Raw genomic sequence first — 12,541 nt, forward strand, 5'->3', positions numbered from 1 at the left:
TCAAGCAACTTCGTACTATTCTTTTTTCCCTTTTTATCGATAAGATCGGTCAGGGTATCGATGGAATTGTCAGCAATTTGGCAGATGACGCGAAGCTTATGGGGGTAATCGAAAATCAGAGCGATAGGGAGTTGCTCCAGACCAACTTAAACAGGATTGCAGCATGTGCAAATGAATGGAGCATGTCTTTTAGCGTTGACAAGTGCATGGTCGCTCATTTTCGTTCGAAAAACCCACGTTTCGTTTATGATTTGAGTGGTGTTTTTACTCCGGATGCAACTAAGATTGCCGATCTGGGTACTCTTATTGACGAGCGGATCAGGTTTTCTGAACATTGTTCAGCAGTGGTGAAAAAAAACCCCGAATAGAATGCTCGGTTTCATTTCCAGAAAGGTCTCTTCCCGTTCTCCTAAATCAGAGGCCCTCAACATTTTTCCAGTCGCGAGCACTGCCTGTACCCATCATCAAAAGAAGAGCACCCTTACGGCAAGTTTAACATACGAATGCATAGAATAACGATGGTTTCAAGCCTTGAATGCACAATTCCTCCATGGTGTTTAATTGGAACGTTGATCAGGTGCTATCGAGCAGGAAATTAGACACGAGCATCGAGCACTCTGGGTACTTCAGGGAGAACCGTGGTGCTCGCGAGCAACGGGTTGAAGATTCCTGTCCTAAAGTGATCCTTTCAATTTTCTGGGGCTTAGTTCGTCCTGGATTAGAGTGTGCCATTAGGTTTTGGAAACCATAACTTACAGAGGGACATTGACTTGGGTGCAGGTGAAGAGCTACGTGTGTCCTTATTGGCACACGGGGCTGGAGTTATGAAGAAAGACGATTTAAAAAAAAAAATCTTAACATCAGAAGAGAGCGCAAAACGTCAGGGGGATATTATTGAAGTGCTTAAAATTTTCAAATGGGATGGATAAAATGGACCATTAGTTATTAATGCATCGTTAATCAACTGCTTCGATAACAGTATCCATTGGTGAGGGACAACTCTAGGTTGTGGTGTCGCAGGGAATTTTTCTCTAATAGGGCTGTGAATAAATGCAACAGCTTACCCCCGGAAGTATTAAATTCCAACACGATTCATACGTTTAAAATGAAATACGATAAACATATTGGGATAAATCGAAAAGCTATCTATCCTGTATTTTTAATTACAATTTAGATATTTATATTCGAGTCCTATATTTATATATACTTTTTTTCCAGTCACCTCGTTGGGCATTTTGTCTGTTGTGGCCTTTGTATTTGTATATGATTTGTGTTATAATACATAGACAGGAAGAATAATTTACGGATCGATAAAAATACACGAGAGAGAAGAGGAAAAATAATTCGCGGACCTGCAAAAGCTACACGAAAAGAAAAAATGCTGTAATTTTCAGACTGGCAAAAAAAATACATAAATAACAGAAAATTTGCGAACTGGACAAAAATTACACAAAAAGAAGAAATAATTTGCAAACCGGCAAAAAAAAAAAAAGCAAACAGGAGGAATAATGTAAGGACCAGCATAAAAAAAAGTACGTAAACAGTATATATATGTTACCGTAAATATGATAAATCGGCTATTATGTATAATATTATGCATACTTACCAATCGTCTTGGCAAGTTAGATAAATTTATCACTTTCACCTGAGATTATGCATAATACCCAAGCTCGTTGGTAAATTTGATAAATAGAAAAAAAATTTCGAATGAGTCTAGTATGTGTGATGAATATAGTCGGACCCCGATATAATGATAACAAATTTTACGATCGTATTCCGATATAATGATAACAAATTTTACGATCGTATTCCGATATAATGATAACAAATTTTACGATCGTATTCCGATATAATGATAACAAATTTTACGATCGTATTCCGATATAATGATAACAAATTTTACGATCGTATTCCGATATAATGATACAATACTGTATATGAATGGATTACCATGTATAGCATATCATGTACAGTAGTAGCCTACGATTTATCATGTTTACCAACGATGCGATGTACGCTCGAGTACTATCGCATAATCGCCGGTAAAAGTGATTTATTTTTAAGGAAATTTATCAAACTTATCAAAATGCTTGGTGAATATGCATAATAACAGGTTATCATGTATAATTACCGGATTTATCACATTTACCGTAACATATACATTTTAAACTGTGTATTTTACTTATTGAATATAAAGTTATGTAACAGCTACATGGATGCAAGGCCGTCTTATGAGCATCATGGGCCCTCAGGGAACGTGATTTTTCTGGGGGGGGGGGCCCCCTAAATCGCTAGAGTTGCCTGGGTGGGCCCATGCGTTAAGACAGCTCTGCATGAGTAAAATGTTTCGCGGTCTGAGGATTGAAGAATCTCTAAACAGGTCTAAATTTGCTTCCTCCGTAGGTTTTCGGCTTGGGATTTATACTCAGCTGGCTGGTGTTTTCCCTGATATGGTGGTTGATATGCCTGTCTCACGGTGATTTCGACCACTTGAACGACGACAACTGGACGCCCTGCGTTGTCAGCGTGAACTCCTTTACGACGGCCTTCCTGTTCTCCGTCGAGACTCAACACACTATCGGCTACGGTTCCCGGTACATCACCCACGAGTGTCCCGAAGCCATATTCATATTATGCGTCCAGTCTATAACGGGAGTCATGATACAATGCTTCATGGCTGGAATCGTTTTCGCCAAACTGTCCAGGCCGAAAAAGAGGTCGCAGACTCTGATGTTTAGCAGGTACGCGTGCGTCTGTCTCAGGGACGGGAACCTGTGCTTCATGTTCAGAGTAGGAGACATGAGGAAGTCTCACATCATCGGTGCCAACGTAAGCGCTCAAGTCATCAGAAGGAAGACGACCGCCGAGGGTGAGGTAGGTCTTATGAATATTTTTGAATAATTTTGTACTTTTATGCGGGAGTTGGCTATTTATGATATGCGGGAGTTGGCTATTTATGATAGCGTGACCATACGTCCCGTATTTTTGGTTATATGCGTGCCCCCCCCCCCCGATAAAATTTGCCAGGTTTTTTTGGGTTTTCTTTTCAATACAGCTCACATGAATGGACAAACTACAGAAATGATTGGTATGCGGCTTTGTGAAGGCGTATTTCATCTTCACTCCAAAATGTGGAAAGCAGATGGCAGAAGCACGAAAACGCCACTGTGTTGGCGTGCTGGTATCGCGATGGGATGAATTCGTATCATGAGGAACCGGGTTCGATTCCTGCAGGCAAAATTGGATGGGGGAAGGTGATGGCCTTTTCCCCCGTTCAGTAAAAAAATTATATGATTGGCGTAGACACGGAAGGGTGGAGTTGGACACTCTCCCCCTCTCTTCGTTCACTATACAAAATTCGTGTGATTTGCCTCCTTCTCCTGTTCGAGGAGCCTGTCCCCGCATGGCCAAACAACGAGGGCGCGTGTCCAGATCACGAAATTGGCATCTTTTTTTTTCTTTTTGTATTTTAGGCACGGCCTACATGCTCCTTCCCCCACCTGCGTTACACCTCAGTCTCAAGGAACCCTAAATGAAAGGAGACCCAAGAATTCATATTTGTCCAGGGTCCGAACTGATCAGGAACAGGTGCCGCTTTCCGTTAAAAAGTCTTGCCACCGACAGCAACAGACTTACACACAGCGGTATAAATATTCAATCATAACTCTTCACTCATTATTTTAATTAGATTGTAGTATAGACGCCGGAACCTGGGAGTTAAGGCTACTTGGGCGCCCCCCTCCCAAAATAATTTATGAATATACAACCCACCACTCCCCCGCCTGCATAAGGGCTGGAGTCCTGTATACACGGGACAACTGTCAACTTTCAGCCCCTCTCAACATTTTCCTCATTTCGCCGCCTCTGGGTTATAGTCTGGTGTTTTCTGTTCTTACAGGTCATACCATATTACCACACCCGACTTCACGTGCGTTTCGACGACGGAGGCGACGACGTCTTGCTGATATGGCCAGCCACAATCGTCCACGTCATCGACGAGAACAGCCCTTTCTTCATGAAATGTGCCGAGGACATGTTGAGGGAACGTTACGAGGTCGTGGTCATCCTCGAGGGAACGATCGAATCAACGGGACAGTCAATTCAAGCCCGTTCGTCTTACGTGGCCAGTGAAATACTCTGGGGTCACAGGTTCGATCAGGTACACCGATTACAACAGCTCTTTCTTATTTTTTTCAATCGAATTCTTCACCATATCAATGATACGGTTCGGCACCATGCATAAATATCGACGTAATGTTGTTACTTTTCCAGGTCGTGAGCTTCAGGAAAGAGACCGGTGAATACCTGGTCGATTACAGTAAATTCAACGCGACGCACGAGGTCCAGACGCCGCTGTGCAGTTCCCGGGACTTCATCGAGTACCAGAAGATGATGTCGGACATGGCGAAAGTTCCGAACTTCGTCGGCGGTGGTCCCGCGATCATAGCCGACAATAGCACCGAGAGCGGCCCCGACTCATACAGGAGGAGCGACTCTTCACCTGAAGGCAGAATGTCCGACTCGAAGGCCACGGATCCTCTCCTGGACGACGATTCCGGCAAGGCATCCGGTACGAATTCGGGTGCACCGGTGCCACATGCGGCTTCTGACATCAGTGCCACTTGAGAGGTACAACGTACCATTTTATCGGTGCCAATCATTTCTTTTTTTTTTTAATACTTGGATCGCCTGAACTTTGACACCATCTGCCATGTCAGCTTTCAGAGAAGCGCTTGAGGTCATGCTATGTGGTTAATATTGCTGGTTGTCGATGGATAACTTGGTATTGTTTTTTTTTACAATGTATTACCATAAAGACCACATAAGCCACTGAACAAGAATCCTCGAGTAGATAGAGCAAGGCGGCACAACCTCCAGAGCCGCGGGTCAAATGCGGCCCGCCAAGAGGTTCTCCATCAGGCCCACAAAAGGTATTCCGGTAGAAAAGTATCAACGCACACAACACGATAAATGCCTAGGCTGGCCGTATTTCCATCATAAAAATACGGGAAATCGCGATCCATACTGGTTATCACCAATCATCGCCAAAAGAATTGTAATGCAATGGAAGTATAGTTGACAATTACAGCCAAGAAATTTTCAGAGACAAGTAAAGTTACCAAACACCTACCAGAAATACTGTCAAAGGCAGTTAAAGTCACCCATCCCATCCCAAAAAAAAAAATTGCCAAAGGCTACTAGCCAATCAGTAAAGAAATTTTCAAAGGTAAGTGACGTTGTCAATTATAGCCGAAAAATTGTCAGAAGAAAGTAAAATCACCAGTAACAGCCCAAAAAATTGTCGAAAGTAAGGAAAGTAGCCATAAATGATAACAGGCACATAAGCAGACACAAACTCCTCGAACGGGGGGGGGGGGAAATGCCAACTTCCACAGAACAGACATTCCGGCATGTGCCGATTCGTTAGAAATTCCGAAGAAGGATGTGCACAAGTTACATGAACGGTTAAGTAATGGTAGTTATTATGATTATGAATTCATTCTTGGTGATCGTGTCCATACACAGATGTCGACTCTGCCTTTCCTGTGATGTATGGGACCTTCCACAACAAGTAATCTGACATGCCATGCGGCATGAAAGGGATTTCCTAACTTCGAGACGCGAATGCGAGCCGTTCCTCACTTGAAAAAGTCTCTCCGCAGGGAGCAGGCAGACCTTCAACACGATACTTACGTAACATGAAAACTCAGGTATTTGACATTTTCACTTCAAAATATAGAAAACAGATAGCGGCACTAATATAACAAGAAATAAGCATAACTCTTACAGCATAAATAAGTAAGCGCAAAACATGCACACACAACACGTTCTGGTATATTCCGATTCGTTTTAAATGTTTACGAGGTGCATACGCGGTTAAGCCCTACTTCTCAACCCATACCCCTAAGGTCAAATGTGGCCCTCGGAATCATCTGATGTGGCCCGCCACCTCAAAGCTAACTTGCTTATCACTTTTTCATTTGCATAATTGAAACTGATGCGCCACGTTTCAGTTTATATTGAATGGCTCCCAGACATCAAAACAGATGCAAATATCATTCCATTCCCATCGTTCGATTAACCGATCAAATTAGAGCCTTTTTTTGTAATGTAGAAGTATCTCTTAGTTACTCGAACTTTCTTTGTGGCTTTTTGTGTGTGTAGGGCTCGCATATTAAATTGTTCCCTGAGGCAAATTGTTCACAGTGGCATATTTACAGGAGGGGGGGGGGGTGCTTAGTGGACAGCCCAGGGCGGAAAGTTCAGAAGGGACGGCAGATTTGAGGAATGATTGGTCAAGAAAATTGGTAGAATGGGAGAAGGGCGACAAAATTTTTATAACCCTCAATAAATCCGCCTCTGGTTAGACAGCTAGAGGCTCACTGACTGACCAAAAAATGACCTAGAGAGTTTGCAAGCACGTGAGTGAGCAAAAGAGTGCACCTAGAGTTTGTGCAATCATGTAAATTACCAAAACAATGACCTACAGAGTGAGGGACCAGGTCAGTGACTGCCGTAGAACGTGAGAAAGCACGTCAATTACCAAAAGAGTGATTTAGAGCGTATCCAAGCTTGTGAATGACCATAAGAATGGCCTAGAGCACGTGTACACGTGTAAATTATTAAAAGAGTGACCCAGCAAGGAACCATGTCAGTAAGCAATCCAAGTAATGACTTCAAGCGTGTGCAAGCATGTGAGTGACGGAAACAGTGTGCAAGCGTGTGGATGGCTAAAACAGTGATAGAGAGAGAGTGCTAGCATGGGAGTGACCAAAAGAGTGACTCAGAGACACAGGTGTACTTGCAATGGGGGGGGGGGTGGCTATCGGGTTATATCTCGCACAGGGTGGCGAATTCGAGAGAAAAGTAGTCAAGAAAATTAGACTAAAATGATAGGGGAGACGGCGAAAAATTCGTGTAGAGACCGCAAGCGGAAAAACCATAAATGCGTCTCTAGGTGCTCATAATTCTTGAGTATGGGACCCCCTTAAAGTGTTCAAACCACCGATCGACAACTCGGTATTGTGCAACTTGCGTAGGACGTATGGCGCTAAGAACAAGTTTCGACAATTAGGCCTTATCGATTTGTTGACAATTGTGATATTATAAATTTTTGTTTCTCAAATACTTGAAAATAGAGGTATGGATCTCTGGACATCTTTCGTCAACTCAAAGCGAGGATTCTTGTTTCAGAGTTTATGTAGTCCTTACGGGACACCCTGTATTATAGTATTAAGTAAATAAATGAACTTGCTCGCTCACGGTACTCAACTCTATGGGGTACGAACATAGAGCACTATGGTTTCCGATTCTGTGAGTCGTTACATCTTTGCCTATAAACCTGAAAACTAGGTTTTTAACCGAAATCTGAAACGGCGCCAACTTTCAGAACCGGAAACCAGCGTGCACTATGTTCACCCATACCAAAGAATAATCGATATCGGTTCTGTTAATTCCGTGTACTATTCACACGTGTTTGTATATTCGTGTCTACATAGTTATGTGCTAAAGTCGCTTTCATCGCATTTAATACTTGGTAGACGGCATTTAGATGTGTTTTCTATTCTCTGCAATATTTTTTTTTCCCATAAGTTCGAAATACCCGAATATTGTAGCATTTATTTTTCACCCGTAAGTTCTTTACTTACCTTTATGGAATCTTTTCGTACGTCGTTGTTGATGTTTTGAATAAATTAAAAACTTGTCTTTGAACACTTTCATAAAATTGGTTCAAACCTTATTTTTGTGAACTTACTTGCGTATTTTACTGCGTTGCGTGAAAATACAGGGTCTTTATAATTAAAGTTCCACTTTGAAATAGCCATGAAAGAAAAACTACTGGACAAAATGTTATCAAAGTTTGCAATAATTTACAAGAGGTCATGGGATTCAATTTTCCACAAAAAAAAGTTCAAAAACTCACCGCCAGAGGGGGAATGGCGCTGTATGCAATATTGTTAAACGAAATAAGACATGAAAACATCGATTTAAAATGTTTCTAATCATTTCTAAAACGTGTTACAAAGCATATTCGATGTGGCATCGACCATTTTCTGAAAGCAAGTTAAATCGCATTACCGCGTTCTCAATAGTAGTTCTTAGCATATCAGGAGGAATGTTATGGACATGTCGGTGTATCGCATTCTTCAATTCTGCCGAAACCCCACTAACAGTTTTGTTTTAGAAACAATTAAAAACATTTTAAACCGATGTCTTCGTGTCTTATTTCGTTTAACAATATTGCATACAGCGCCATTCCCCCTCTGGCGGTGAGTTTTTGAACTTTTTTTTCTTTACGGAATTTTGAATCCCATGACGTCATGTAAACTATATTACCAAGTTTGATAACATTTTGTCCAGTAGTTTTCCTTTCATGGTTATTTCAAAGTGGAACTTTAATTATAAAGACCCTGTATATTGTATAATACACATGAAACATACAATAGAACCTCCCATAAAGGACACTTCCTGTTAGAGGACATCCCACTGACGGACACATTTTCTGACGTCCAACGGGCTTCAATGTACAGGGTGTCCCATAAATCCATTACTAGTTTGAAAATTCATAAAAATTGATGGAATCGGTATATGTGAATGGGGTTTGCGAAAAAGTCATTTTCACGATTTCTTTTGGTACAGGAAAAAAATAAGTTCAAATTTTTGTTGATAGAGGACACTGCCCGACAGCAAATCACTGGAAATATGAAAATCAGTCATACATGGAGGGTGTACGACTAAACGCTCATTTCTGAATTTTCCTATCACTGGATGTTCGCAGGGTGTTGGTGGATAAAACACTATTGATGAATTTGTTTGACCTCAGCCGCGAATCGCTGGCTGAAGCTTTACAACATTTCGGACACAGAAGGGATTAAAGAAAGGTTGAGATCCAGGATAGTGTGATTTGCTTTCGTGCAGCGCTCTCTATTGACAGAAATTTAAAATAATTTTTTTTCCTGTGCCAAAAAAAATTCCCATTTCGTGTATATGTGTGTGACAATAACATTTTCGCAAAACGCATTCAAATACAGTCGATCTTGTTTATATCGTTTTCGAAAAACCGTCATGAAAAAACGTTGTAAGCGGGAAAACGTTCTAAGTGGGAACGTTATGAGCGGGATCGACTGTGTATATCCATTCCTTAAAGTTTTATCAATTTTTTATTTAAAAAAAAATTTAGGAGACTTACTACGCATTTAACGGGCACTTCATATTAGCGGACGAAATTTTCGTAGCTGTGGCAGAACCGTGATATCGGTTCCAAGGTTGTCCGTTATCGGGAGTTTGAACTGCATTATATATGTATTTTTGATTGATAATTATTGAAACAAGAAAGCAAAACCAACATTGGCGTCATAATACTCGCATGTTTTATTATTATTATTCTGTCATGATCATTCAACCAACCCCAAATGACGGATGATAAAAAGTCGTTGCTACCAGCAATCAATCAGTCGACACTCATTTCTACAACATATAAAAAAAAAATCTGCGTGAGAATATCTCGCGCAATAGAAGTGAAACTTCTAGGTTTGACATGACTTAAGATTCACGAATTTTTGAAAATTTGTAATTATTATAAATATGCCAATATATAATATAAATTATATCAAATTACACACACACACATGTAAATATTTTTTTAATGCAAAAATTAAAAAAAAAAAATTAAAATTTCAAAAGAAAATACCTTTATATGTTATTATAATCAATTTCTGTTAATTTCAATGCTATTTGAAGGGTAAGAACTCAAAATCGCTCTTTAAGAAATTCATTGCGTCCCACCCTTTCAGCCATATATGGTAAATCCGCAGACCAAATGTGGCTTGCCCCCCCTCAAACCTAATTTTGTAAAAATGAACTAAGTGGCACATTTACAAATCGCTTAAATGACCCGTGCCACAATTCCAGAGCATTTAAGTGGCCCGGGGCACATTTTCAGATCATTGAAGTAGGCCTCAAAGATCACTTTCACATTCAAAGATCACTTAAGTAACCCGTGGCACAGTTAGAGATCCTTTGAGTGACATGTGGCACAGTTTTAGAGCACTTGAGCGACCCCCAGTGCGGTTCTACATCACTCAAGTTACCCGCGGAACGTTCCCAGATTACTTAAGTGATCTGTGGCATAAGTACGGATCACTTGAGTGATACGCGGCACAGTTCCAGAGCACTTGAAGGATCCGTGAAACATTTAGAGATCACTAAAGTGGCTCTGTAGGGGACTTATCAGTTGGGAGAATGTCCAATAACTCTCCAAAGGATTTTTTTCCGTTTTAGGCGCACCGAATATAAGATGCCATTAAGAATATTTCATATCTTCAAAAAGGGTGGTTTATGACGTAAGCATCATCCAAATCCCCCTCCTCCCCTTGTCATAAAAAGTCAGCAAATCGGAACCCCCCCCCACCCATCAATGCTGACGTAATACTTGAATGACCCCTTATACTAGAAATTCAACCTGACATAACCACTTTCAAAGAAAGGTATATGCGCCACACAATAAAATACAATCAGTAAATTTTAAATTTATGGGAAAAATTCCAATTAATTATAATTTTTAAAAATTAGTTCGATGTACGTAATATATTCACAGATATTCTGAAGAACCAAATATTCGGCAAAAGCGCCGAATAGCAGCCGAATATTCGTCCTATCTCAAATTATAACTACCTTGCTGCGTGTGTATTATACTTTCCCCCAGAGCATCCAAAATTACTCTTAAGCAACCGAATCAAAGAAATTATTCGATACGTCTTGAAGTTGCTGTTGTTTCATTAGTTACAAGCAGTTGATGCCAAAAGTAAAGATTGTTCGCAATAATGGGACTCGGCTGTGTTATTAATTATCGTTCATTCATATTGTCGAAGAATACCATTTACTGCCCATGTGTAGTGGAAGTATTACAATGGAAATCTTTATGTGTGAAAAGATAAATGAAAATTATTAAATTCTTCTATATGTAGGCCCACTTGTATATTGGTATATTCATAATATATATTTTATACTTACTCTAATTTTTAAACTGTAAAAGTATTCCAACGTCTCAATAAAAAGAAAAAATTCTATGGTTACGTATTTGTAAATTGCACATAAAAATCCAAATATTTATTTTCTGCAATGTACCTAACGTGAAGTTTGTTTCTGAGGAATGTGCCTGTTACGTGTTTTAAGAGGTGCTGTCATCTATCTTCTGAGTTCGGAAGCAAACAAATTGGCAGTTTATATTTGCCTGTTAAACTATTGCATGAATTTTAAATTTTATAGGCTGATTGTTTGTTGGCGAGATTCTTTTTTAAGTTGGAGGTCGGTGCGCATATGTGCCTTGAAGTTGAAAACCACAAAAAAAAAAAAAAAAATTCCAGATTACTTCCTTCCCTCCATGCCGGCAGTAGGGTTCGAAACTGGGTCTTCACGATGCCCATGGAACATATAGCGGCTGAAACCCAACCCACTACTGTCAACGACCTGCTCCCACTCAAGCAGTATTGCAAACTCAAAATAGGTAACGTTATGTAGTCTACTACTACTGACTAATGAATCCGTACATGACGAAACGTGTTGTGTATGTGTGTATATGCGTGGCTCTAACTTATTTATGCTGTCAGAGTTGTGCCTGTTCCATGTTTCTTGCTGGTGCTGCCATTTGTCTGCCATATTTTGAAGTAAAGATGTTGAATGCTTGAATTTCCATGTTAGAGGGATGGATATGCTTGATACTTCCATATGTAAGTATCATGTTGAAGGTCTGCCAGCTTTCTGGGGAGAGACTTTTTCCAAATGGGGGACCAGCTTGAATACGAGCCTCAAGTTTGAAAACCGCAGAAAACCAATTGACCACCAGTGGGCCGCCACCGGGGTTCGAACTTGTATCCTCGCGATAAGAATCCAGCACGATGCCCACATTGTGCATAAAGGTGCACAATGAACAATGGTGTGTTTGAAATAAACCCCTAAACTTGTGGGTACGATAATGTTTTAATTTTCGAATGTAAGTATATAAATTTGTAAGCGGGTGCTTCTAGTCTGGTAGAGGCTCTTGAAACATCAGTTCCCCAGGAGGGGGGGGGGAGGCATGATGAAGACCATGCCTGTACACTACTCCTACATGACGGATTAATGACGGAAATTAAGAATCGTGTAATATGTTATATTCGCTACTGTCACTTTCAGTAAACTCAGCAAACCGGTGAAATGCAAAATGGAACTTACCTTCAGACCACCTCCAGGCTGCAATTACGAAAGAAGAAGAAAAAAAAACAATTAGTAAAAATTCATGAATATTTCACGGCCAATATCCGAAGTCTGCCCAGCTCGAGAAGTGACCAGATTTCAGACATTAGCCGCAACAAATAAGAGTTCTAACATACATTATTATGGTATTACAACTGTTAATCTACAAATCATGCCATGTGATCAGTGGAAATAAAAATTTATATTTTCAATTAAATCATGGTTTCCAGGGGCATCACCACCACACTTCGTCAAGTGTGTCACACAGTGCAGAGGATATTGATGTGATATTTGCCCAATACGTAAG

General features: G+C 40.4%; 1 protein-coding gene and 1 long non-coding RNA gene across 3 annotated transcripts in view; one reads left to right on the forward strand and one right to left on the reverse strand.

The window, feature by feature from the left end:
- The window catches only part of LOC149077077 (G protein-activated inward rectifier potassium channel 3-like), a 30,021-nt gene extending 22,308 nt beyond the window's left edge, over window positions 1–7,713 (forward strand). For both annotated transcript variants that reach the window (XM_089244811.1, XM_089244810.1), the window contains exons 3-5: window positions 2,404–2,874; window positions 3,899–4,159; window positions 4,273–7,713. In XM_089244811.1, the coding sequence (XP_089100937.1) occupies window positions 2,404–2,874; window positions 3,899–4,159; window positions 4,273–4,626 (1,086 nt within the window). In that variant the 3' untranslated portion in view covers window positions 4,627–7,713. The remainder of the gene's footprint in view (window positions 1–2,403; window positions 2,875–3,898; window positions 4,160–4,272) is intronic.
- Window positions 7,714–9,348: 1,635 nt separating this feature from the next.
- LOC149077078 (uncharacterized) lies at window positions 9,349–12,233 on the reverse strand. Its single transcript, XR_016194137.1, has 3 exons — window positions 12,214–12,233; window positions 11,014–11,026; window positions 9,349–9,468 (listed from the first exon to the last, which is right to left on the reverse strand). It is a non-coding gene; the product is annotated as an uncharacterized LOC149077078 (long non-coding RNA).
- Window positions 12,234–12,541: the final 308 nt, after the last annotated feature.

Source organism: Pholcus phalangioides, unplaced genomic scaffold (assembly GCF_987345545.1).
Source record: "Pholcus phalangioides strain wild (caught in Gottingen) unplaced genomic scaffold, Ppha-v1.0 ptg000015l_1, whole genome shotgun sequence".
NCBI classification, from domain to species: domain Eukaryota; kingdom Metazoa; phylum Arthropoda; class Arachnida; order Araneae; family Pholcidae; genus Pholcus; species Pholcus phalangioides.